The following is a 27,107-nucleotide window of genomic DNA, read 5'->3' as shown; positions in this document are numbered from 1 at the left end:
CAGGCTTCAGAGCAGCACCTGCCTTTTTATTCCCTGCAGAGGCTGGTCTCCCCTTCACACAGCAGCAGTTGCTACTGATTTCCCCTCCGGGACTGCAAGGGCCTCTTCTCGCTGGTGCTAGGGAGGCCAAAGGAGAGGTATTCAGTGTTAGGTGTAGGCACGTCCCCTTGGGTGTCAGGGTGCCTGGTTCACGGCCAAGCTCAAACATGCCCCGTCTCAGCGGTGGTGGTGCCAGTGATAGCCCCGGTGTCCCCAGGGCTGCTGGCCGGGGAAGGCAGGGCAACGCAGGCAGGAAAAGCCCCAGACCTGCTCAGACATAAGCACCAGAGCAGCTGCTCCTCGCTGTGAGCCTTGCAGGGGTTTTGCTCTCCCCTGTTCTTTGGCTTCTGCCACCAGGCTTTAGCCACCTCTAGCCGACGGTGGCTCTGCCTTGCTGGCAGGGACTTGTGGCTGCAGCGGCAGGGACAAGGTCACGCTCAGCCCTGCTGAGACCCTTTGTGCCCAGCCCAGCCCAGGCCTGCACCCCCACAGTCCCATCTGCACCCCCAGTCCTCAACTCAGGCCAAGCCCAAAGCAGTCGCTTGGGGCTCTGGAGGGGAACTCGCAGTCAAGGGCTAATGCGGGGCATTCCCTGGCCAGGAGAAATCAGAGGATGTCCTATGCAGCCCCATGGCTCTGGGCCGGGATCTTTGACCCGCTCCTGGATCCCCGGCGTTAAGCTGCGCCTGTCCACGCTGGGGCTCTGCACACTTACTGCTGCAGGGAGAGCTGCGCCGGTTTACGCTTTGGCTCCTTTCCCCATGCCTTCCAGTGGAGCTCGGTGTCTCCTCTGTTGCACAAGGGAGAAAAGTGTGTGTAGTAGCTTGAGGTGCCACTGAAGGAAGTATCCCTCCCTGCACAGCATGCAAGGCACCCGGGCACTCTGCAGCCTTTCTCAGCATACTCAGTCCTCGCCTGCTCTTCCCGAGCACGGGAACCAGAAAGGCTTCATCCTTCAGCCACTGAAGCCCAGGAAGATGGCATTACCTTTCATGTCGGGGGGTGGGCAGTGTGCCCTGAGGCATCGGTTAAAAATGAGCAGAGCTCGTGTCCCACCTCAAAGGGCAGGCACCCTGGGCGGGGGGTGTCCTGGAGCTCGAGGCAGGCGTCAGGACCATGTGCCCGCAGCACAGCAGATTGCTCTTTGGGTCCCGTAGTTTTCACTGACAAAGTCTCCCATCATGGGAATGAGCAGCTGAGCTGCAAAGACAAGTCACCTGCCCCACGCCTGGGAGGCAGGTCTGCTGCTCTGCCCACTCGGCCCTTTCTTGCCTCTCCAGCTCTTCCCACCATGCTGCCTGGAGGCATCGTTCCTCCTGCTGCATGCAGAGGAGGCAGACTTTCTGGAGGGCAGAGACAGGCCCAGCAGGCAGCAGGAATTGCAGCCGCTGGCAGTTTTCCTGCCCCTTGCCCTCAGCCTTGCTCACAGCAATAGCCTGGGCCTAATGCCAGCCCTGAAAAGCCCTCCTGCTATGACCAAGGCCCTAGAAAGCACCAGTCTCTTTTCTCTCCCGGGAAAGCCTAACTTTTCCCCTTTCCAGGGGCAGCCCGGAGACAGTGGTGTGAGGAGGGACTCAAGAGTAACTTGTGTCTTCTATAGCAAGATCCACAAGAAGCCACGGAATGTGCAGGTCAACACCTAGCAAGGGCTCTTGGGGGAAGCTGTATCCACAGGGCGCCACGTTTCCACAGTGCCCTAGGACACAGTGGTGACATGGGGCCAGATCACGTACCTGCCCTGTGGTGCGATACCCTTTGCAAACAGGGCTTTCCGCTTTGTGGCTGCCTGGCTGAGCTGTTTTGCTCTTATCTTTTTTCGAGGCTCTCCCCTGAGTTGCTGGTAGCACCCTAAGAATACAGAGCAGGCAGAGTCTGTAGCAGCACAGCATGAGTGTGCTCTGCCCCCTGTGCTCTCAAGCTGGGCAGAAGGTGGTTCTGCAGCAGCAGGTGGTTCTGCAGCAGATGTGGGTGTGTTTGACAAGTTGCATTAGCATCCCCAGAGCAAGAGATGCCCTGAGCTTTGGCACATCTCACTGCCACAAGGAGCAGAGCACACCACTGCCTCAGCCCCATTCTCCACACGCCTCACCTCTCGGGGGGCTGCATGCCCAGGCCTTGCTGAGCCACGCTGGCGTCCATTCTGAGCCCAGGTAACTTCACGGGCGAAAGCCTCCTTCGAGCAAGGAGGCGCTTCTCAGCACGACTCCCTGCAGGTGTGACATGAGACAGCTCTTCAGAAGAGCCTCTTTGAGGCAGCTCAGGCAAGAAGCACTTGCAGGGCTGCTCCGTCCTGGTAGGAAACAGTCTGTGGCAGTAATTCTGATTCCCTTGGAGTCCCGTTTCCCCGCAAGACTCACATCCTTTCTGACAGTGCTGGAAGGAAAGAGCACATTGGCTTTCCCAAGCAGCAAGCAGCGCCACAGGAGGGGCACTTTCCTATCCCAAGCATCACAGAGTAACTTTGCCTTTAATTCCCTGGCAGTAAGGACATAGAGGTGACCCGCAAGCCTGTCTCAGGACTCATCCATTACTGTACCTCCTTTCTCACTCTCCTTTGACATGCCTCCTTTGAGCTGTTGTTGCTGGAGAGCCTTGAAGGGGGCCTCAGTGGCCAAGTGTGCTCGTGCAAGTTCACATCTGGAAACAAGAACACCACCAAAAAAGAAGATGACACGAGCGTCTCAAAAAGCCTTGCCGCCCACTTGCCCTCCAGCAAGACAGTGCCTGCCCTTGGGACACACGTGAAGAGCGTTTCGGAGCTAATGCAGGCAATGTACTCAATGCAAACATCGAAATGGCAGAAAGACCAGAGCACAGCACTGCCCCAGCCCCATTCTCCACACGCCTCACCTCTCGGGGCGCTGCATGCCCAGGCCTTGCTGACCAATACTGGTGTCTTCTTGCAATCCAGGTAACTTCATGGGCGAAAGCCTCCTTCGAGCAAGGAGGCGCTTCTCAGCAGGACTCCCTGCAGGTGTGACATGAGACAGCTCTTCACAAGAGCCTCTTTGAGGCAGCTCAGGCAAGAAGCACTTGCAGGGCTGCTCTGTCCTGGTAGGGAACTGTCTGGGGCAGTAGTCCTGATTCCCTCGGAGTCCCGTTTCCCCGCTGCACTTTCTGTCAGTGCTGGAAGGAAAGAGCCCTTGGCACTACAGGTGAGGGAATGGAGTGCAGTGGGGCAGTGTCCTTCAGCAGATCAGCTGCAGCTTGGAGCACCAGGCTGCCCTGAGGTCTCCTTCTATTACAAGCCCCTGAAGGGTAACGGCTGCCACCAAACAGAGCCACAGGAGGGGCCGTTTCCTATCCCAGGCCTCACTTTGTGACTGTGCCTTTAATTCCCTGGCAGTAAGGACATAGAGGTGACCCACAAGCCTGTCTCAGGACTCATCCATTACTTTACCTCCTTTCTCACTCTCCTTCGGCATGCCTCCTATGAGCTGTTGTTCCTGGAGAGCCTTGAAGGAGGCCTCAGTGGCCAAGTGTGCTCGTGCAAGCTCAGATCTGGAAACAAAAACATCACCAAAAAAAAAAGAAGATGACACGAGCATCTCAAAAAACCTTGCTGCCCACTTGCCCTCCAGCAAGACAGTGCCCACCCGTGGGACACACGTGAAGGGCCTTTGAGAGCAATGTGTCCAACGGAAATCTCTCACTGCCACAAGGACAAGAGCGCATCGCTGCCCCAGCCCCATTCTCCACACGCCTCACCTCTCGGGGCGCTGCATGCCCAGGCCTTGCTGAGCCACGCTGGCGTCCATTCTGAGCCCAGGTAACTTCACGGGCAAAAGCCTCCTTCGAGCAAGGAGGCGCTTCTCAGCAGGACTCCCTGCAGGTGTGACACGAGACAGCTCTTCAGAAGAGCCTCTTTGAGGCAGCTCAGGCAAGAAGCACTTGCAGGGCTGCTCCGTCCTGGTAGGGAACTGTCTGGGGCAGTAGTCCCGATTCCCTCGGAGTCCCGTTTCCCCGCTGCACTTTCTGTCAGTGCTGGAAGGAAAGAGCCCTTGGCCCTACAGGCGAGGGAATGGAGTGCAGTGGGGCAGTGTCCTTCAGCAGATCAGCTGCAGCTTGGAGCACCAGGCTGCCATTACGAGCCCCTGAAGGGTAACGGCTGCCACCAAACAGAGCCACAGGAGGGGCCGTTTCCTGTCCCAGGCTTCACTTTGTGACTTTGCCTTTAATTCCCTGGCAGTAAGGATGCAGGAGGAACCTGCAAGCCTGTGCCAGGAATCCTCCACTACTTTACCTTCTTGCTTTCTCTCTCTAGCCAGGTCTTCTCCCAGCTTGTCCTCTGTAGCCGACTGCAGATATCCTCTCATGCTGGATAAGAGGGGGCTAAAATCTTCCCTGGGAAGAAGATGAACAAGAACATGGAGCTGACAACAAAGTCGCACAAGGACCTGCTGTATACTTGCTGTCCAGCCAGGAAACACCAGCCTTTGGGAGAGGCGTTAAGAGCCCTTCAGAGCTAATGCAGACAGCGTGTGCAACGGAAACCTCTGCCTCCCACAAGGACGGGACCCTCCCGTTGCCCTCCTCCACTTCCCCAAGAGCCTCACTTGTCAAGAGGCTTCTTTCTGCTGCCCTGCTGCCCTTTTCCTTCCTTGGCCCCTTTGGCCTGGCCCGCAGAACGCCTCTTTCGACGGTGGTCAGGCTGCTGCGGAGCACTCCCTGTAACTGTGCACCAAGAAACCTCGTCAGAACAGCATGCTTGGGAGCGCTCCGGCAAGAGGGTGTGCAGACCTGCTCGGTCCTGCCTTGGGAGCTGCACGGTCCTTTACCTTCTCTCTGCTTGGATCCCTCGGGGCCAGGCTCTTTGGCTTTTCCCCCAGGCCCTGGCTTAATCTCAAACCTAGAAACAAGAAGACCCCAGCTGTGAGAAAGAACTCCACGTTGCCCTTGCCGCTTGCGCGGAGCATGCAGGCTCAGAGAGCGATGAGAGTCCCTGCACGGTCTCTACATTTCCAGAGCAGAAGGTGCAGATGCTTCAACACCGTGGAGGCCCATTTCAGGCAAGCACACGACACAGCCAAGAGCTCCTGCCTCGATGGGCCGAGCAGTTGCCAGGGGCTGGTCCCAGTGCTTTGCTCGCCTTCCCGGGAGCAAGGGTATGCTAACACAAGTCCTCCTGGCTGCCACTTCTGACGCTCTCTCCTCTCGCCTCCACAGAGCCCACGGAGAGCAGAGTATTCTCCTTTGCTCCAGTGTGCCCAGATCCATCCATGTGTGAATTCACATCTTGCCCTCCAGCTCGCTGGCACACCCTCCCAGATTCACGCTGTAGTGCTTGTAAAGAGGCCGCTCTGTACCCTCGGGTCGTCAGGGGATGTGCTGCTCAGCAGTGCGCAGGACACTGTGCCAGGACCGAGCTCTGCAGAGCCCTGCTAGACACAGCCTCCCACTGGGCCAAGAAGTCCCTCCTCTTCCTCTCCGCCTTGCTCCCAGAAGGTGGCCTTTAGGACACCTTTCCTTCCCTGGAGTCTCCCAACAGACAGGGCAATGCCCCACACGGGACCTGCATAGGTCAGGTCTTGGACCCACCACTGCAGAGAGGCTGTGGCCACGCCCAGGACAACACACAGCCAAAAGCAGACACAGTCTTGACTTCACAGCTTTTGGCCATGTCTTGCCAAAGACAGGGAATGAGGAGGTGAAGCTTGATGAGAAAGGATGCCGACATTCCTCTCTCGGTCCAGTCTATGCTGCGAGTGTAAAACCCCAGCACTCTTCCATGTTAATCCAGGGGAGGCCTCTCCGAGGCCAAAAGAAGAAAGAGCAAGCAAGGAGTTGGCTGGGAGCCCTTCCGTTGGACCAGCTAGTCTTGAACGAGCTCACGAGCGGGCAAGCTCTGGCAATGCAGCACCACCAAGCAGGAGCTGAGAAGCTGCTCGCTTGCTCAGCCACGGGCTACACAAGCAAACATACTCACGTTGGCAGCACACGGATCCCCCCAGGACGCACAGGAAACGCAGCAGCGTCTTTGCCTGATAACACCCAATATTGTGTGCTTGGGTTCTGCAAAAAGGACAGAGACACGGGAGGTGAGGCCAAGGAAGGGATCGCATTACTCACAAAGGCCACAAAGCTTTCTGAGGGTGAGAGAGGCTGCCTCTGCCTCAGGGAAACTCTGCCCCAGGGATGTCTTTCACAAACAGGAGCCCTGCATTGCAATGGAGAGAAGCTGCGCAGCTGTGCAGGAAACTAGCCTCTTTCCCCAGGCCTTTGGGAACAGGACGCTAGGCTGCAAAGAGCTTGGGCTTCACCGCAGACAGCTCTTCCCAGCTTCTGCTACGCTGCCGAGAGCACCAAAGGCAAAGAGCAAGGAGCTCTACAGGGAGCTTGCATTGCTCTAGGTCACGTCTCTCCCAAGTGCTCCGCAGCAGGTCGAGAGACATCACCTTGAGAGTCCTCTGAGAGGAGCTTGGAAGGACTCTCGGGAGCCCGGGAGACAAATCTCAACTTACAGAGAGGAGACATTTCAATACAATTCCAGGGCCATCCACGGCAAGGAGAAACTCCTTGGAATATCTCATTGTGAGGCTCTTGTTTCGGCTCATCAGAAGACCGATGCCCTTGAAAACAAGGTCGTAATCCTCTCCGAGTCCCGCGCCCCAGCTGAACAGCACCACAATGTCATTCACGCACTCCTTCACTAGCTTCTCGGGAAGGGCCGTCGCTGATGACAGCAGAGCATAGTCCAGGGGGACAATTTCAAGATCATCTAGGAAACAGCAAAAGAGGAAGCCAGTTGGGTAGGGAGCAGCTGAAATACAGCTGGCGACAAGGGGAGACGTGGCCAGCTCCCATGGCCACGGGGAGGCTGCTGGGCCCACGCTGCATGCGTAGAAGACTGCACAGCAGCCCTCAGGGTTAGTCTGGCCACCGCCAGCCCGTCCCCACGGAGCTGACCGTCAGATGTGCCAGCTTTGGCTGACCCCGCTCACAACCCCTGCACACTCCAACGCAAGGCCTCTGTGGCACACAGCCATCAACCAAGTCAAGCTACAGCCACAGCCATGGCAGCAGGGAGCAGAAGGCCCAGGGAAATCGGGCCAGGGAAGGGCTTTGCACACACTCTTGCTCCCAGATCGGGTGCAAGGCGCCTTACAGCTGACTTACACCCCCTTGGAACTGGCAGGAGGCTGTGAGAGCCAGCAGCAACACTGGCGTTTGCCTGCACAAGCTCTGGTGCAGTCTGCAGGGGCAGCACTGCTTTCCTCTCAGCTGGGGTAGAAACAACCGCTCCAAAACATTTCCGTCAGACTGCAGTCATCCAACATGGCCTAAGAGTGACTGGTATGGAGGCAGCTCCAAAGCAGGACAGGGGCAGACAGTCTACGTGCATGCAGTGCTAGTAAACAAAAGAATACCCCAACGCCCTCTCGAGAGGTCACTACGTGGTGGGCAACAGTTGGGCTGGGACAAGGTGAAGTTGCTCTCAGGCCCTTTGGGAGGAATTTGCGATGCCTCTCCGTCAGTTCTGCATTGCGTTCAGCTCCCACCCCAGACATGTCCCAAGGGGAAGCAACGGCTTTGCTCTGCCACCTTACCAGGAATGTCTCTGTTGACATAGCTGAGCCCATGAGTCTGTGCAACTCTTGGAGACAGGTGAAAGCGCGGGATAATCACCTCCCTGTTCACCTCACTGCAGTGCTTCCTCAGGACATAGAAAATGCCAAGCACATCGAGGGCCACGCCCTGGCACCCGGCGAGAAAAAAGGAACAAAGTGCTTTCAGGTGGGCAAATGGACTGAGGAGTCAGCAGGGCCAGAAGATGGTGCCTTGTTCCTCAGGAGATGGTGCCTTGTTCCTCTGGAGGAACAAGGGGGCTGGAGGGGCACTTGCAAAGCTTTGGAGAAGACGCCTTTGGGAGAAGGCCAGATTTTGTCCCCTCCCTCCTCTGCACCCTCTCAATGGTATGCAAAGTAAAAGCTGAACAAACGTTCCTGAGGGAAGAGACCTTCTCGGCTACGTAAGGGCCAAGGGGTGGCCTGCAGTGGAGTCAGCCCTGCGGAGCACCCAGGCTTTGTGTTTGGTCTTTCCTTTGCAGCAGTGAGGACTGCAAATGCCCCAGAAAGGGGTGAAGCCTCTCTTCTCCCACAGCTGCCCTGGACCCTTTGGACCACTGGACAAAGGAGCTGCTCTGTCACACCCTTGTGCACTTTGGGAACCTTCTCTCTTCTTCCCAAGGAGGGGACGCACAGCGCCACTGTGCATGGGGCCCAGGGCTGAGATGAGCAGGATGACAACCCACCTTGTTCAGCACAATCTGCTGTAGCATGTACTCCGACACGCTCTCCCAGATTCTCACGACCTCTGAAAAGCAAGGGAAAGACACATCAGGCTCTGAGCCAGCCAGCTCACCACGTTCGGCACGTTCCCAGCCAGGACAGTGACAGATGCAGGTGTAATCACGCATGCAGCAGAATAAGCACACGCAGGACGGGCTGCAGAGGCCAGGTTTTGGCTGCCTCTGGCCGCAGAGCGAGCACAGGAGAGGGCTGGAGCTCAAAGAGAGACAGCGGAAGGGTTTTGGACAAGGCCATGCCACCATCTCATATCTGCAGGGGGAGGGTGTGCCCCAGCTCCAAGCAGTGGCTGGACTCCCAGAAGAGAAGCCAGGCAGAAAGTGAAAGGGAAGCGGCTGATTTCCAGCGCGGGCGTTTCAGGCGGTCTCCTGAGCCCCAAGAGAGGTGCACAACCCCTCCGCCTTCTTCAGACAGGAGTCCCCTTGCCTCCCGCTTTCAGGTGCTGGTCTCCAAGGGCAGCCCCTCTCTCTGGGGAAAGGTGGCCATGGATTTCCCCACGGCCAGAGGACAGTGCTGTGCTCCACAGCAGCCTTGGGCACCAAGAGCATCCCCAGGGGTCTCCCCACAGGGCCCAGCTCCCCCGTATTCGGTGCCTGCTTCCACAGGCTGCTCACGGCCACCTGAGCACCTCCAGCTCCTTGGCCCAGCCACGACTGTGGGTGGCCAGTGACCCTCAGTGGCCGGGACTCCTGCCTGGGGAACCAGGAGGGCAGGGGCAGAGCCAGGCCCTGCACCCAGGAGTCCTGGGGGGCCACCTCGATCCCTGATCCGCACGGGGCACTCAGGCAGGCACCCATGGCAGCCACCAGCCCTCCCCACACAACGCTGGTTTGGGAGTTGGTGTCCTACACAATCGCGGTCCTGGAAGAGCCCCTAAGGCCTCACCATCATGGCTGAGGAGCCTGAGCGCTGGCAGCTTCACAAACGGGAACCGCATGGTTGCGCCTGTAGTTCCCGCCTGGAAACTTCTCCTCCACTCTCCTCCTCCTCTGCCTCCTCCTCCTCCTCCGCACTCCAGCGCAGTGTGGGGAGGGCTGGGCACACCCTGGGCAGAGGGGAGGTGTCACTGTGAGGCGGGATGTGCCACAGTGACCTCAGACTGTGTCACAGAGCGTGTCACAGAGGGGCTGCAGGGATCCCACCCCCAGACCTTGCTGGTGTGGGATCCCTAAAGCAGTGAGGGCAGCTGCCCTGGGTGGTTTAGGGTGCTGCCCCCACCCCACCACCCCCTGCCCCAGGGAGCTCTTTGCTAAGCCAGCAAGGATCAGCACCAGCATCGGCCTTCAAGTCCTCCCTCACAGGCGTCACATGGGGCATCTGAATGCTTGCGGGTTGCAAACATAGACATGGGTTCAAGGGGGTTCAACAAATGGGTACCGCGATGGTTCAGACACAGCTTCATGGCCCAGCTCCCATAACCGCAAAGTGCTGCAAATAAGGACAGTGTGTCAGAGGGGGAAAAAAATCATCATTCTCGGCTTTCCTTGCTTCTCTCACACCTTCCCTGAGCATCAGCTACAGGTCACTACTGAAGACTGGCTCAGGGGCACCGTCACTTGCACAAGGACGCAAGTGCCCCAAAGGGTAGAGGTCACAGGTGGGACCTACAACAGAGAAACTCTATTTACCACGAGCCCGGGCCTACTTTGGATCCCAAAAGCCCAGGCAGCACAGGTTGCCTTCCGGCCAGGCAAATGCCACTTGAAGAGGAGATAACTTAAAAAAAACAAATTCTGTGTCTATTTGTCTACATGACTAAGAGTTCCAGCTTGTCCTTTGATGGACAGCAGGAGAGAGAACATCAGGGTACAACGTCCTTCCTCTACATGCACACACCTACACACACACACACACACAGACACACACACACAGACACTTCTTTTCTCTCACTGCACACCACCCTCCTCACCCAAGAAGCTGCGCAGTAAAGAAGGAGGCATTCCGGAGAAATGCTCTAACATGCAGAATCTCAGGACTGAGCTGGCAGCAACTGCAGGATGGTTCACAGCAGCAGCATGGCCACTCCTGCCACTTTGGGACCATCAGCCACTCTGTCCCCTCATCCAGGTCATTGATGAGTAAGTTAAACTGCATTGGAGCCAGTGTTGGGGTGAACCGCTAGTCACTGGCCTCCAGCTAAGACGCTGTGCTACTGATGACAACCTTCTGAGCTTGGCTACTCAGCCAGTTTTCAGTCCACCTCACTGTCTGCTCAGATAGCCTGTACTTCATCAGCTTGCTTGTGAGGATGTTAGGAGAGCCAGTGTCAAAAGCTTCCTTTTGCTGCTACTCACAATCTTATCTTTTGCAGCTACACAGTCCCATTCACAGGCTGGCTATGCTGCATACCCAGGCGTGGCATTGTCTGCTGGTGCTCTGCTAATAGCGGTCACTCTTCAGCATAGGGGGAATGGCCATCCTCAGCAAGGGAAACCGGGCTTCTCTTGTTTGGAGATGAAGACCCCTTTAAATTGGATCCATTCTTTCCTCAGGAACGTGGTTTCCTCATACCTTTCTCTTGTTTGACTTTCAGCCACAGCAACTGGTCTGAAAAGGGAGATTATACTCTTCCCGCCCTCATTCCCACCCCAATAGCTGCTGGAGGGACAGCACTGCAGGGCACAAGCAAGCCCAGGCCGTCCCTGGAGAGTATCAATGACAACCTCCTGATACAAGTTGAGAAAGGAGCCCCTGGGGAGAGCGGCTCTGCTTGACCTTGCACTTACCAACAGTGAAGGGCTCGTTGGGGATGGGAAGGTCAAGGGTAACCTTGGCTGCAGTGGCCATGAGATGGTGGATGGGGTTCAGGATACTGAGAGGAGGGAGCAGGGCAAAAAAGCAGGATCACAACCCTGCACTTGAGGAGAGCAGATTTGGGCCTCTCCAGGGACCTGCCTGGAAGAATCCCGTGGTGTGACTGCAAGGTGGGAAAGGGAGGGTCAGATACTGGCGTAGAGAGACAGTCAAGGTTCACGAGGGGTTAAGCAGCACAGATTTAAGAAAGAATTTACCCTCCAAACTGTGCGGGGAGCCCTGGGAACTGTGGACAAGGTGGTAAATGCCTTTCACTCATTACCTTAATTAACAGCTGAGGAGTACAAGCAGCTACGTTGTACTACATCTATAGAGTACATTATAACATATAGGCTCACAAAACTAGTCAGCCCAGAAGACCAGGAGTACAATGCACTCTCCCCATAGTGCAAAATTTGACAGCCGTGACGACAGTCACTGCCAGGGGTTGTCCCACGCTGATTCTTTGCACTTTCCGTCGTGCAGTACTTGGAGTAGGCTCATTGGCTTGTAGACGTTGGGTTTGATGCAATGATTTCCCCTCCCGACTGTCCGGGTTTAGTCAGATCAGGCACCCACACAGCACACCCTGTAGACCCCAAACCACCTGGCTGCTGGGTGGGCTGCAAGGAATCTCCTTCCGGGATTGTGAGGACCCCTATCCGCTCATACATCCGTTGGGCTATTTGGTCTCCCTGTGTACATCACAGGGCTTAGGAACCAGTGTAATGGATCGCAACCTTCACCACCTCAAGCTAATTCAAGGCAATGACCCCCTGCAATGATATCCACACCCCTGGACAGCTACACTATTGCAGGGCACCAAGCAACCATACTACCCTTCATGTATGGCGACTGCCATCCCCATGCTCACAAGGTGACAGCTGTCTGGTTCCAGGGTTATTTCTTTGCGTGGCAATCGCAGAGCCAACCCTGAACTCCCGGGCATGGCTCGCATGGGGTGGTAGGCTTGGGGGCGCAGCCGGTGCACTCTAAGCACCTGTGGCCCCCTTGGCACATTTGAGCATATTGGGTAGAGCCATGGGGTGGGCGGTCCCTGAGGCAGGCAGCTGCCTGACAAATGTTTTTACTCCAACCCCTGAGGGTACCAGGAGGGGACAGTTGGCACAGTTGCTCTCTGAGCAGTCTGTTCATTTGCCCCTTGCGGGTGGTGGGGTATCACACAGAATCACAGAATCGTTTAGGTTGGAAGGGACCTCTGGAGATCATCTAGTCCAACCTCCCTGCTCAAGCAGGGTCCTCTAAAGCATATTGCCCAGGATCACATCCAGACGGGTTTTGAATATCTCCAGGGAAGGAGACTCCACTACCTCTCTGGGCAACCTGTTCCAATGCTCTGTCACCCTCACAGTCAAGAAATTTTTTCTCAGGTTCAGATGGAACTGCCTGTGGTTCAGTTTCTGCCCATTGCCTCTTGTCCTGTTGCTGGGCACCATGGAGAAGAGACTGGCCTCATCCTCTTGACACTATGGGATATGTGATAGGTCCAGGCTAGTCCTTGCTCTCCAGCCCAATTTTGAATGCCGTTCCCTGTTAAAGGAGTGCCCCGATCCCTTTGGATTTCCACCAGCAGCCACGTAACCCAATCACATCTTCTAACACTTTAATGGTGTGAGGCTGGGTAGCTGCAGAGCAAGAGTGGGTGTACAAGAGACCAGAGCAGGTTTCTCCAGTGGTCAGGACATATCTATGCTGCTGGCTTTCCAAGAAGGGTCCAATATAATCAACTTGCCACACCTCCCCAGGCTTTTGTCCTCTGTGGATAAACCCCTTTTGGGTCTGCAACTGCTGTGGAGCTAAGCGGGTGCAATGCTGCCTGGCCCCATTTGTGCCACTGGCAGATCCCCCTCCGTGCACACTGCTGGCCGGGCAGTGGGTGCCGCTGGTCCCCGCCGCCCTCTCCAGGCTGCCTGCTGTGCTCCCCCACCCTCGAGGGCTGTGCATGCTGCTCTGGCTGAAGCTGCAGCTACCGCTCGAGCAGCTTTGTCCACCTCTGCTCGCCGTCCACCTCCCACCATGGTATGCCGGCTTGCAGCAGGTCTCGGAACATAGTGTCGCAACTTGCCCTGTCTCTGTTTCATGTTTACCTGCCTCTTTCCTGATTCCCCATCTCTGCTCACAGAGGACACCGCTGCTAGCAGAGACAGCGGCACTGCCACTTCCCCCACGGTCACCGGCCCCCATCCCTCACCCCCCAAAACAGGGAGCACCATCGCTTCAAAAGGTTGTTTCACAGCACCTGACTTTGGACCTAAGGTTTTGCTCATGGGGATCCATTCCAGTCAACTCGGCGGAATAAATGCCAGACAACATTCCAAACTGTCACAGCTAGTTTATGCCTGCTGCAATAGTAGTCCACTTGGTGAGCCAGCCATCAATGCCTGTGGCAGTCGGCCAAGTTAAACGTGCTGCACCCAGCACCCAGTCCGTTAGGGAGGGGGAAACGCTTCAGTTTTGCTGCTGCGGGGTATGGAGGGTGTTGCACAGCCTAGGATCCTGGGGCAGAGCCCCCAGCCTATCAAGCTCCTCTCTAGTAAAGTAAAAGGCATCTGCCCCATCACCCCACAACCTTAACAGGCACTCAAAGAACCCTTCACAGGGCTGCTACCTGTAGCACCCTGCATATCCTGCACCTCTCATGCTTTACAATTGCAAACAGTTGTGGGCCCTTGCCAGTTGGCTGCATTTGCTCCGGTAAGCTGCTGCTCTGCCACCAGCCGGGCAGCTACCTTCCTCTCAGGCTCTGTGTCTGACTCTGAACTGTGGGCCTTGTCAGGGTCCCACATATTGCCACCCCAGGTTTCTGGATCCCCATCTGCTTTTTGCACCAGTGCCCGCACCACCAGGGGACAGACATCTCGCCGCCCCCTCTGTCACCACCAGCGATGTGCAATGCAGGCAGCCACAAGCAGCACATTGGTGCTCGAGCTTCTCAGCTCAATCCATGGTTGCAGTAGGCACATGGGTGCTCCAGCTTCTCAGCTTGAGCCGCGGTTGCATTTGCAACCTCCGGGGTCAGCTGGCGAGCGTCCTTAGCGGCTTCAGGAGCACTTTCCAACGGCCCAAGTCGCTGGACACAGCAGTATCCTGCCGACTACACCAAAGGTGTCCGCAAGGCAGGAAAGGGAGGGTCGGATACCAGCGCAAACACTCAAGGGTCGCAAGGGGTTAAACAGGATAGATTTAATAAAGGATTTGCACTCCAAACTGCACAGGGAGCCCTGGGGACCACACGGAGGGGTTGCTCATGGGACGTTGCTGGATGTACGGCTCGGACACCCAGGCGGGACTCACCTCATACCCAAAGGCCCCCTCTTATCGACTACAACTATTTCCTATAGTTCTATTCCTATACAAATATATTGGCATTCGGCATGGTCTGGTGTAGCAGAAGGTAAAACTCCGGAGGGCAACAAATGGCCTTCTCCTCCAGGTCAGCTTTTAGCACAACATAAGTCTCCATCGAGCTGTCTTCAGTCACAACTTGCCAGCAGCAGCCTGCCAGCAGAGAGCAAGTACAGTTCCGTCTTCTCAACAGCACACAGCAGAGAGCAAGTACAGTTCCGTCTTCTCAACAGCACACTCAGGGATAACTACAGTTTCACTACCTGGCTATGGTAACAAGACTCGCTCTTCAACAGACGCGCACCTTTCTCCAGCTTTAGGAAAGCACTCACCATCCATGAGACTCTTGTTATGTCCTTCTTTGTCAAACCCTTGGCGAGTGAGAAGTAGCTCAGTCACACAGCAAGAGCCATTTCCTCTTCCTCATTCAGAAACAAGCGGGGAAACCTTGGACTTTCTACAGCAGCCACAGCCAAGAAACACAGAGGGACAGAAGGCAGAAGCAAGGAAATATGAACCTAGGCTTAGACACCTCCACCTCCAACAGCAGTGCACACCTCAGTGAGAGGATTACGCTCTGGCTTTACCATCTAGGTTTAGGCAAGGGCCTGGCAGAAAGCAGTAAGGACACTGGTGTCGAGGAATATTGGAAACACACTGAAAAAACAGGCTCTAACCTGTAGAGCACTTGAAAACGCTCTCCATGCAGGGCTCTGCTCACCTCCTTTTCCTTCCTCTAGCAGGGACAGTGCCCATTCCTGGCCACCCACTTACCTTCCTCCTTAGCAAATGCAGGACAAAAGGAAGCTACCAAGAAAGCGCTACAACTCTACCTATCACAGAAGCACAGAACCACAGACTGGTTGAGGCTGGAAGGGCCCCCTGGAGATCATCTAGTCCAAACCCCCTGCTCAAGCAGGGGCACCTAGAGCACATTGCCCAGGACTGCGTCCAGGCGGCTTCTGAATCTCTCCAGGGAAGGAGACTCCAGAACCTCTCTGGGCAACCTGTGCCAGTGCTCAGTCACCCTCCCAGTCAAGAAGATTTTCCTCCTGTTCAGACAGAACTGCCTGCATTTCCGTTTGTGCATTTCAGGTCTCATCCTATCGCTGCACACCGCGGAGAAGAGTCTGGCCCCATCCTCTTGACACCTTCCCTTCCGATACTTATGCCCACTGCTCCCTGATCCCTGCTCAGTCTTCTCTTCTCCAGGCTGCAGAGGCCCAGCTCCCTCAGCCTTTCCTCATAGCAGAGACACGCCAGTCCCTTCATCAACTGCTGGACTCGCTTCAGGAGCTCCATGTCTCTCTTCTGCTGGGGAGAAGCTGAGGCCTCACCAGGGCTGAGGAGAGGGGGAGGATTACCTCCCTCGACCTGCTGGCAACACTCTGCCTAATGCGAACCAGGACAGCACTGGCCTTCCAGCCCACAAGGGCACAGTGCTGGCTAGTGCTCAACTTGTTCTCCACCGGGACTCCCCCAGGCCCTTCTCCGCAGAGCTACCTTCCAGCAGGTCAGCCCCCAGCCTCTACTGGACCATGGGGTGTTTCCTCCCTAGCTGCAGGACCCTGCACTTGCCGTTCTTGCATTTCATGAGGCTCCTCTCCACCCATCTCTCCAGCATGTCCAGGTCCCTCTGAATGGAAGCACAGCCTTCTGCTGTGTCAGCCACTCCTCCCAGTTTAGTATCATCAGCCAACTTGCTGAGGGTGCACTCTGTCCCTACATCCAAGTCACTGATGTGCAAGTTAAACAATACTGGGTGCAGCATTGACCCCTGGGGGACACCGCTAGCTACAGGCCTCCAACTTGACTCTGCGCCATTCACCACAACCCTCTGAGCTTTGCCATGCAGCCAGCTCTCAGTCCACCTCACCAGCCACTCATCCGTTCCGCACGTCCTGAGCTTACCTAGCAGGATGTTGTGGGAGACAGCGTCAAAAGCCTTGCTGAAGTCCAGCTGGACAACATCCACTGCTCTGCCCTCAGCTAGCCAGCCAGTTGTCCCATCAGAGAAGGCTGTCAGGTTGGTTAAGCATCATTTCCCTTTGGTGAATGCCTGCTGAATACACATGTAAACCCAGGCCCTGTTTTTTTCACAGCCCTCTTTTCTCCCCTTTCCCAGAGAGGGCAGCTTGTTAAGGCCCATGACTTCAAGCTGGACAACAAGAAGTCCACTATTCACATGTTCCTCCAAACCACTGAATGCTGTGCTACTGCAGCACAGCACAACAGCAGCTAACACCCATCTCCCTTCCCCATCAGTTTCCCCAGCCAGGCCCAGAGCCCTCCCTCTTCCCAAGAGGGGAGAACAGCACTGCGCAGAAGCGGCACAGAAAGCAGCTGCTCTCTTCCTTGCACGCTGCACCTGCTGCCCTGACTCTGACTAGCCAATGGGGTTCTCATGGCTCCAGGCCTTTCTGCACCCGCCCTGCTGCAACACTGCCTGAAAGCACCACTCGGGCTCACCTGAGGGCTCTCAGACAGCCCCTGACCCTGCCACAGCCCAGGCTTCGGTGTCCAATCCCCTTCCAGAGAGTCACACAAGCCCCCCAGCAGAGCTGGGCCAAGGCAGCAGCGGCTCCCAGGCAGGAGGTTGTCTACAGTGGCCGGGGGAACCACACAGGCATGGCACGCACAGGCCCTGGTCTTTCACAACTGCTACGTCAGGCCATAGCAATAAATGCGAGGGAAGGACCAAAGAGGGCAAAAGCACACCTGCCACAAGTCTCTGCACTCCAATGCACACAGCCTGGAAACAAGCTGGAGGAACTCAGGCTCTGCCTGTGGTCACGCAGCAGCAGCATCCTTGGCGAACGTGGGCTGGCATGAGACCGCTCACCCAGCTGCAGTGCTGCAACAGATGGCTACAAACTCAGCAGCAAAGACAGCCAGGGAGGGCCTGCCTTTCCTCCTCCGGAACACTCCTGCTGCTCCTGAAAAGCTGCTCCTGACAACAACTGGTGTTTTAACAGCTCCAAGGGTTTCCTGCAGAACAGGCAGCGTCCGACAGGGGAGGTTCCTGAAGAGGCTGAGCAGTCATGAAGGGAAGGAAAGTCTTGTGCTGCCCAGAACCATTCCCAAGAAGCTGGTGGGAAGGGGAAGTCAGAAGAAAGAGTGGTGGGAAAACGCCCTGCAGGAAGGAGAGCCACCTCCCGGGTGGCCTGGGTGTGCAGCCAGCAGGTCGAGGGCAGTGGGGCTGCCCCTCTGCTGGGCACTGAGGAGACCGTGCCAGCAGGGCTTGGTCCCAGCAGGGGCTCCCCAGCGCTCCAGCACACGCAGGGACACCCGGGAGCGACTCTGGCAGAGGGGGCCCAGGCCGCGAAGGGGCTGGAGCACACAGCCCCCGCGGGGAGGCCAAGACCACCTCCCTGGCGCAAGAGCAGCTCTTCCCACAAGTAAGCTCGAGGGCCCACGCAAAGGAGGCCAAGGAGAGCAGCCTGCAGCCCCATGGTCCCCTGCCCACGGGGGCACCCTCCAGCCCCCACCATCCCCCTGCGGGGCACAGCCAGGTAGGGCCCCCGCAACTGGGGAGCGGGTCAGGCGTGCCGTCACCACGGCCTCCCCGTGTCAACAGTGACCTCAGCGCCACTGTTCCAGAGCTGTTAAGAGGCCGGTGGTGGGACACGACCCGGGATCGCGCTCTCCACTCCTGCCTGCCATGAGCCAGCCGGAGCGACTGTGGGCCAGGAGGAAGGCGGCGCTGCGCATCAAGAGGAAGGTGGGTGCCACCGTCTGGGACCGCCGCGCTGCCCTCCTCCAGAGTGCCCCAGCCGCCTCGGAGCCCGTGGAGGAGGAGGAGGAGCCCATGGAGGTGGACCCCACAGAGGGGCAGCTCGCCCTGTGCCTCGTGGACCTGCCGCAGGGGCCAAAGAGGAGGAGGAGGTGCTAGCCCGGCAGGAGGCACCCCGCTGACCACCAGCTGGGGCACAGCCCCCCCAGCAACACCAGGCTGCTGCCAGCACCCAGCCACGGGGAGCTGAGCCCACCAGCCGGGGCACGCCGAGGATCACCGGGCCACCCGTCGCCTCCTGGACTGCCCTGGACTGCTGCGCACCAACATCTGCCCGGCAGAGACAGGGCCCACCGCGGGGACACATCCCTCCCACGACTCCCCTCCACCTCCACTGTGGGACGGAGACAGCGCCCGGGAACAGCTCCCACCACCGTGCCACACCTCTGTTTAGGCTACAGGTTAGGTTATAGGATAGATTTTTTTAGGAGTAGGAGTATTATAGTATTTAGCATTAGGGTTACTCTAGGAGCATTAAGGTTCTTAGTAGTAAGATTTCTTAGTGTAGGGTTGGTTAGCCTATTCTTAGTGTGCAGTTGTTGACAGTTAGTTTCAGTTAGCTAGAGGATTCTTAGTTCACAGTGAATATTCTATGTGTAGGGCACAGTTCTTCTCATTATTATCATTAGGTAGAGTTATTACTTCTGTTCCTAGTAGCATAATAGTTATTAGTTATAGGTATCATTGTTAGTTATTCTTCTGAATTCTTCCTTCTTGTTGTTATTCTTAGTTCTTCTTCCTTCTTGTAGGGTAGTTCACGGTATAGGGTAGCATTAGGCTAGGTAGCTTCGCGTTGGTTACAGTAGTCTTAGTGTGTAGTTAGTCACAGTTCCAGTAGTCTTAGGGCAGTTACAGGAGCCTTAGTTCACAGTTAGTTCGGTCCTCCTCAGTGGAGAGGTAGTGTCTTTGGAGCCACAGCGAGAGAGGAACGCACAAGAAGGGAGGGACTAACCTGGGCCAGACCTTCACAAAGGCCACGCTCCCAAAAGGTCCTGCAGCACCGAGGCGGCAGCACTGCCACCAAGCACCATCATGCGCACACATGCACGGGGTCCCAGGGCAACTGGGCTCAGTCAGCTGGGCTACGAGGCAAGGCAAGAGTGTGTCTGTGCACAGCTGCTTGTCGGACTGGGCCCCCACAATCAGACTCTTTCCCACTACGGAAAAGCAGCAGGACTCTGGCATCTCTTGCACGACACGACATGACATGAGGGAGTTTCACCAAACACGTGTCTTAAAGCCAGTGTCTCCAGGTGCAGGAGAACGCCCCATGCAAAGTGACTGTGGCCACGAGCGTGTGGGGCATCTCTGCCTTCCTAAGAAACCTTAGCAGGAGCCTGGACAAAGCACTAACAACAGCAACTTGACTTCGTGTCTCTCCTCAATGCTTGCATCTCCTGAACCGCTCGCAGTGTCCCCTCACCGGTGGTTGATTTTGCATTTCCTGCATCTCTACAGCAATCCTGGAATCTTTCTGCAGTGCACACTCAGAGGGGTGCACCTGAGAACCTGTAAAGTGGACACCACAGAGAGATTTGGCATTGAAAAAAATTAAGGAGGCATTAAGGAAAGCGCTGGCTCTAGGGCTCCCTGATTATAAAAAACCTTCCCAGCTGTACATTCAGGAACAAGGGGTTGCCAGGGGAGTGCTGACTCCAATGCTACGTCCCCAACCCAAACCAGCCACATATTAGTTAGTACAAGTGGATGCCATCCTTTTGGGGACTCCTGGACGTATCCGTGCGGTGGCTGCTGCAGCAATCATTGTTGAGACATGTCCAACCATGCTTCTGGGACACCCTCTGACAGCACACGTCCCACACAAAGTGGAAATGTTATTGAAGAATTTTGTGTCTCACGTTCCAGCTCCACAGCGAGCACATAAATATGAACTACTTCTCTTAATGATGGACAATGTGACTATACAACATTGTAATACATTGAATCCAGCTACCCTGCTTCCCTTGCCCAGCGACGGAGAAAAACATTACCGAGAATGCACTAGGGTACCAAAGTATACTAACATACTAAAGTATGCTTTTGGAGTTTGCTATGCAGTAGGGGCACTATGGAAAGAGCGAGGGTTCTTAACCTCCGGCGGAAAGAACATCGCAAAGGGCCCACAAGTCCGCAAACTGCTGGATGCTATTCAAGATCCTAAACACAGTGCTATTCCTCATTGCCCTGCACATCACCAAGGTAGGCCCACCGTAGAAAAAGGGAACAATTCTGCTGATTCAGCTGCCCGAGCAGCTGCCTTGCAATGGGATGTTTTGTTATGCCCCACTGCGATGGATGGACCAGACGTGTCCCAGCTATCCAACATACATGACACAAAATGTACCAAGGAAGAAAAGGAGAGGTGGGAACAGCTTGGAGGGGGACGAGGCAAAACTGGAATTTGGACAATCGGAGGTAAGCCTGTATTGCCTAGGAAAGATCTGCTACCTGTGGCACCATGGCTCCATGAAAAAGGACAAGGCGGAATTGAAGGTGTTGCGGCACAAATAAAAAGACTCCTGGGCAGCTCCAGAGAGATATGCAGCTTCAAAGTAAATAGTATCCAGCTGTGATCAATGTCACAATGAATAGGACAGCAAAAACAAAATGAGCAAAGGTGTGTGCAGAAACTAACCTAACCCAAAATGGCCACAGGTTTTAAGTTTAGTGCTATGGGACATTAGAAACACACCTCGGAAAAGCGTTGGTCTTACCCCAGCAGAAATACTATTTGGTAGACGTTTGGCTGTCCCAGGGACTTATTTACCTGTATCAGAAGAACTGGTGGATGGGGATGACCGTATAACGAGGAATGTAATGTACCTTCAGAACGCAATTAACCATTTACAGAAATGAGCTGCTCTGGCACAGCCTGTATCTCTAGACTTACAAGTCCATACCTATGTACCAGGAGATTTGGTACTGATAAAAAGGTACATCCGAAAGCATACATGGGAACCAAAGTGGGAAGGAGCATACACTGTACTTGTGTCTTCCTATTTTGCAGTTAAAATTGCTGAGCGGCAATCCTGGGCTCCTCATTCGCATGCTAAAACACACAATCCACCAGAATGCTTATCGGAAGAGTCTTCTTCATTAGAGGATGTTGTTTGGAAGCGATGGAAGGACGGAGAGGAATTCGCTGGGAGGCTCTCACCACAGATCCTTAGGTACGGCAACAGGCTGCTACCAAGAATGCCGCACATACTACATGGGTAACTATGGTAGCCTCGACAAGGGGTCGCAGAGAGAAGCACATCTTTTGCTGTTTTGCTGATAAAAAGGTTACATTGGAAAGAGAAGAAGAAATGGGCCGTTGTTGTAGTATGACCTGTCATGCTGAACAATGTTGTATAGAGGTATAGAGGTTCCTGTGAATGCTCGTGCGAGTCTCAATGACATTTCTATGGACGGTCGCATTGTGTGTCAGGTAAAACATGACTTAACTACTCCTACGATCACTAGTAGCATTACTCCCACTACTCAACCTCCCACCCCTAAACTAAAACTTTGGACATATCTAATAGGACCGTACGTGATGAAGAAAGGAGGTCAACAAACCGTGCTGCTTAATCCAACTTGGTCCTTCAAACAAGTAGAACTCAGCTTGCAAGTAAACATCACAGGGCTCAAGCCCCAACGCGCACCTTTCTTGCAAAACGTATACGTTGCATGGGAGACATGGTTAAACAGCAGGGAACAAAACCTAAGAAAACGACACATCACGGGCCTGATGGGGACTGGCCTAGGTGTATTAAATGGTATCGATGCAGAAGTGCTGATGAATAAATTGGGCGCACCCACAACAGATTTGTTTAAGCTGCAACATCCGTTGCCATCATCGTTGACCGCAGCAGGGAAAGTACAATGGCTGATACCAGACCTGTTACCTCGGAGGGAGGAGATTAATGAGCAAGACCACCGATTAACAATAGACACGTTAGGGGTACTTCAAGGAAACACCTCACTTGCCCTTAGCTGCATTCAAGCCCAACTTTGGCTACAAACAATAGCTGCCTCAGGAATAAGGGAAGGGGAGAATGGTATGCTTCCAGCAGAAATCCAAACATTAATATGGGAAAAGAGTGCCGTATCGGACCGGAAATATCAAGCTGGGTGGCAAATGCCTAAGTTTACATTCAGTAAGGAGCAAAAAGTGGTAACTGCTTTTGTCCTCACTATTCAACAAGCATGGGGTAATGTTAGATCACAATAAGAGTTTAAATTTGCGCGTGTGTAACTTCACAATGCTAAAGGCACGTGGCTGCAATTATCCAAGCCCAGTAACAACTCCTCAGTTACTCCAGGAAAATTATTCATTGAGTCATGAATTGTGAGATCACCAGTACCTACTGGAACGAATCTCCATCTAGTGAAGGAAGTACTACACCATGACCAACTGCGGACATTGCTCCACAAGGTCAAAGAAACAGGGAAAAGCACACTGATGACCGTAGAGCATGACACACAACAAATTCAAATGAGACTTGAAAGAGTCAAAAAAGACACAGCGCGTCAATGGTGGGAAACTTTGTTTGGGTGGTCTCCCACCGCTTCTGCCTTCCATAATCGTTTGCTGCATCCTGTAGTGATTCTGCTCTGTCTAGGCATCGTGTGCTTTGCACTCACCTTGGCATTGTATATCAAATTTCGGAGGCGGGCTGCTCGCCTTGGAAAATGGATAGATTACGAAGAGGAACAGCCAGAAAAACAAATGGGGGGTTTGTAAGAAAACCACTGTCATTTCCATTGGCATAACCTTGATTCAACTTAGCATCAGTGCTTGGAGCAGTGAAGCCTGCAGGCCTAAGCTTCAACTTTAACCAAACCTGTGGCATACTGCTGACAGAACAACTGCAGAACCAGCTCTCAAATCAGCCCTCAAAGACCCAGCACACAATGGACAGAGGTCTCGGTTAACCTCTGGATAAGATAAGGCACTGTGAAGCAGGAACTGCAGCAACTGTCCTGGGATGTAGACACGAACCAATCAAAAGGATAGAGACCACCCACTCAGGAAAGAAGCCTGGAAGAGACTGTCACTGGCAGGCGGGGAAATAAGACTGTAAGGAGTATAATCACCCCCACATTTCTTTGTTCTCGGTCCTCTTTGGAGGCACCCAGCTCGAGCTGAAATAAACCATCGTATAAGAGTCTGATTCGGACTTAGCGGTGAATGCCTGGGGACCTTTGTAACAATATAAAGCACATTAATCCCTGTGGACATGGTTTTCTGGAAAGCTTGGGACATGCAGCTTACTTCACAACATATAATGTTTGTTGTCATCATTTCACTCTGTGCGGAGGTAACAGGTGTGTGCTCATGTGCTAATCTTGTCCTGCAGTACACAACAACTGTCACAACTCAGACACGCTGAGGCTGCATCACACACCTCTCCCATCCCAATGTATCCTGCATATGAATCCTGGAAAAATGGTTTGGGCAAAACTGAGCTCTACATATTTCAAATCACAAAGGTTTCCAACAGTGTCAAAGGGTGGACAATCTCACAGCCTGCAGGCAAGACGGGGCCTCCTGGAGAGCACAGCCCCCATGCCAGCAGCATGCGCTGGTGCCTACCTCCAGTTGGCAACCCCATGGCGTGTCCCCGGCCTGAGGCACCTCACTGCAGAGCCGTGGGGGAACATAGTGATGCAAAACGGCATGGCACTGCAGAAACTCTCACCACTTCCGGGGAACAGTGGGGAAATTAGGGATCAAAAAGTAGAAAAGGGAGTTGTAGGGAGTGGAAGTTGTTGGATAAAACACAGCTGGGGAGGGGTTTAAGCTGCTGCTTTCGGGGGGAACAACAGGGAGAATTATGAAAGGTTAATGCCACCCTATATGGTAAAGACCCTGCTCCGGACTGCCCCCTGGACACCAGTTGGTGAGAAGGGGATGCCCACACTGCCATTCCTCCGTGACTGACAAGGCATCGAGGCATCGGGAGCCCCAAGACAGCAACTTAGTTTTGAGCCCAAGGTGAGCGAAGGATAACAGTTTAGTGCTTGGCCAAAGCAAAGCAGCCTGTAAGATTGCCATGTAGGAGCAAGCAATAAACACTTATAAGGGGGCAGCCGTGCTGCACCGGGAGTCCTTGCTCTTTACAGGCCCCCTTAAGTTAGCGAACATCTGACAGAATCCTGGGCATGAGGCCATTCCTGGTGCAATGCCACATGGCCGTGCTCACCTCCCCGGTGCTGATAATGCAAGGGAGGGCAGGAGTCAGCATGGCCGGCACACGCACACCCTGCCCATCCTTCTGTGTGTGCTACTGCTCACTGGAGTGCTGGGGACTGGCCATGCCATCCCAGTGCCTTGGATGCAGCCCCACAAATCTCCCCTGTTGTGAGGACAACAGCTACTAGCTTTGCCTTCGCATTCGCTGCCAGGCCCCACAGCGCACACACGCTCCCATGCCCTCCCTCACCACTTGCGCTCCCAGCTGCAGGCAGCTCCTCTCCGGGGCCCAACTCGGGCACCCATGCTCCCCGCAATACACTCACCTTGCCAGCCCTATCTGCCCCAGCCTTCCAGGTAAACGGGAGGAAAAAAAGGACTAGGGGGGTAGGCAGGCATGGGAACAACTTTCCCAGGCAGGTTGCACTGTCTCCATCCTTGGGCAAGCCCAGCCGGACGTGGCCCCCGAGCCACCTGCTTCACTTCATGTCCTCTGCACAGCGGGTGGATCGGAGAGTTGGAGACACCCAATTTGCAGATGCTCAGGGTGACCCAGGGCCCACAGCTGCATGCCATTGCTGCCAGGCTCTCGGCAGGCGGGCACACAGGCCTCAGCAGGAGAAGCCCAATGGGGGCACTTTCCTGGGCGCTTGGAGGATGAAGATTGTCTGCACCCCCTCGTAGCGCACCTGGGGGCTGCTGTCATTCTCCAAGCTCTGGAGGACTGAAAGATACGTTCCTATGAGGGCAACACACTTCTGGCATCTCTACACTGGATCAGCACATTGCCACAGTACCTTTTAGGCAGGCCTTCTCAGCGAATTCTTCTTCCGATTGCTCATCTTTATGCACAAACCTGGAAACAAAAAGGTGACACTGGCTTCAGTAAGCGGCAACAAAGGCCCTTGCAACAGCCAGCAGGAAGGTGCTCACAGAGCCACTGCAGAAAGCATGACTGACTCCTGCCTTCAGAAATACCAAACCCTTCAAGGCTGAAAAAACAGAACCCACACTCAGATGCTTTGGAGACTTGGGGGCACATAAAAGGGTCAGCACACAACTTGGAAAAGAGACCTCACATACTTGGGCAAGGGGTATTTTTCAATACACACTGCACGAGAACACCACTGCGCTGCAGCAAGTTATACCTTAGCCTCGACCCAGGCGACCTTCCTTAGCGGGTGGAGCTCCTCACGGCTGACCTGGAGTTGGACAACACAGGGGGAACTGCACGTGACCACACTGGAGTCAGGCAATCAGAACTCCGTGCTGAGCAGCTGACTCACTGCAACAGGCCTCCCGGCATCCCAGGCTCCTTAAGGAAGGCAAAGAAACCGCAGCGCCTCTCACCATCACAGCAGCTCCTTCTTGGCTGAAGCTGGCCTAACAAAGTACAAACAACACCCGTTTCCCTCACTCTGCAGCATTAGTCGCCAGGCTTCACTAGACCCTTCTTTCCTTAGCCCTTTCCAAGCCACGTGACCGACAACCCCCACTCCTTGCTCAACGGAGCTAGCAAGCTGCCTCACGTGACCTCTCTTGTACGCAGGCTAACCTTGGCCACCGCACGCGTGTCTCTGTGCGCTCCTGAGGACGCACACAAGACGCTCAGGTCCCCCACAGCTACGGCAACACTGGGCATCAGCACAAGCTTACTCAGGTGCTCCTTCCATGGTAGGACAGGCAAAGAGGCAGTGCCCACAGAGCTCTACGCACCAGCTCACCAGACACACAGGTATTACAGGCTGCTCGGGCTGCCCTGCGTTGACACCTCCTTAAAACTACACAGACATTGAAGCTGCCTGTCGAGACATCCCTTCTCCTCCACCAAGGAGTATCTGCATTGTCACCAAAGAGACCCCTTTTCACAGGGCACACCTGCAACACACTCTCTGGCTATCCCACACTCACTGGGCCCTTAAGAAAACACTCTCCTTCTACACCTACGTCCCCAAGCTCCGGCCCTGCCCTTTTCACAGCCCTCTCCTCTCCCCTTTCCCGGACAGGACAGCTTCTTCAGGCCCACAACTTCAAGCTGCACAAGAAGCAGGGCACTCCTCATACAGCACAGCCATCCAAACAACTGAGCGCTGCACTTCTGCACCACTGCCTGAAAGCACCACTCGGGCTCACCGGGCGCCTCACAGACAGCCCCTGCCCCCCGCCACAGCCCAGGGTTTACTTCCAAAACTCCTCCCAGCGACCCAGAGGGCCCAGGGCCACCAGCGGGCACCACGCAGTGCCCGAGCCGCGACACCGGGGCGAGGCTGCGCGGCAGCCCCGGCAGCAGCGCCGCCGCCCCGCGCCGGGGGCGCCGCCAGGCAGCGGGGCGGGGGCAGGCGGCGGGACGGCTCGGCAGCCGCCACGCGGGTCGGCGTCGGCGGAGGGGGCCGAGGGACGGCGGGGGGGAACCGGGCCCAGCCAGGCCCAGCCGGGCGGCAGCCATTGCCACACCTGCTCCCCCGCCCGCCTGCGCCGGAAGTGACGCCTCCCGCCCCACGGCCCTTCCCCCCAGCCCCACCGCGCTCCCCCATCGGCTCCCGCCGCGCGCGGCCTGACCGCGCTGCACACGCCGCCTGGCCGGCGCCGGCGCCGGGGCCGGGGCAGCCGCGGGCCGCACGCTCCGGCC

At 55.5% G+C, this 27,107-nt stretch overlaps 1 protein-coding gene across 1 annotated transcript; it reads right to left on the bottom strand.

The window, feature by feature from the left end:
• Nucleotides 1-27,107, bottom strand: LOC138061790 (coiled-coil domain-containing protein 81-like). The gene is made up of 16 exons (XM_068915653.1): nt 27,038-27,107; nt 25,276-25,334; nt 8,291-8,352; nt 7,587-7,734; nt 6,501-6,757; nt 5,966-6,051; nt 4,818-4,888; nt 4,596-4,713; nt 4,283-4,383; nt 3,748-3,865; nt 3,440-3,540; nt 2,890-3,007; nt 2,576-2,676; nt 2,129-2,246; nt 755-829; nt 1-117 (listed from the first exon to the last, which is right to left on the bottom strand). The coding sequence occupies exons 3-16, from the start codon at nt 8,315-8,317 to the stop codon at nt 72-74; spliced, it is 1,485 nt and encodes a 494-aa protein (XP_068771754.1). The 5' UTR covers nt 8,318-8,352; nt 25,276-25,334; nt 27,038-27,107; the 3' UTR covers nt 1-71.

The sequence above is a fragment of the Struthio camelus genome, chromosome 21, assembly GCF_040807025.1.
Source record: "Struthio camelus isolate bStrCam1 chromosome 21, bStrCam1.hap1, whole genome shotgun sequence".
Lineage (NCBI taxonomy): Eukaryota > Metazoa > Chordata > Aves > Struthioniformes > Struthionidae > Struthio > Struthio camelus.
Note: the sequence above shows the minus strand (reverse complement) of the source record. Positions and strands in the feature narration are given on the sequence as shown.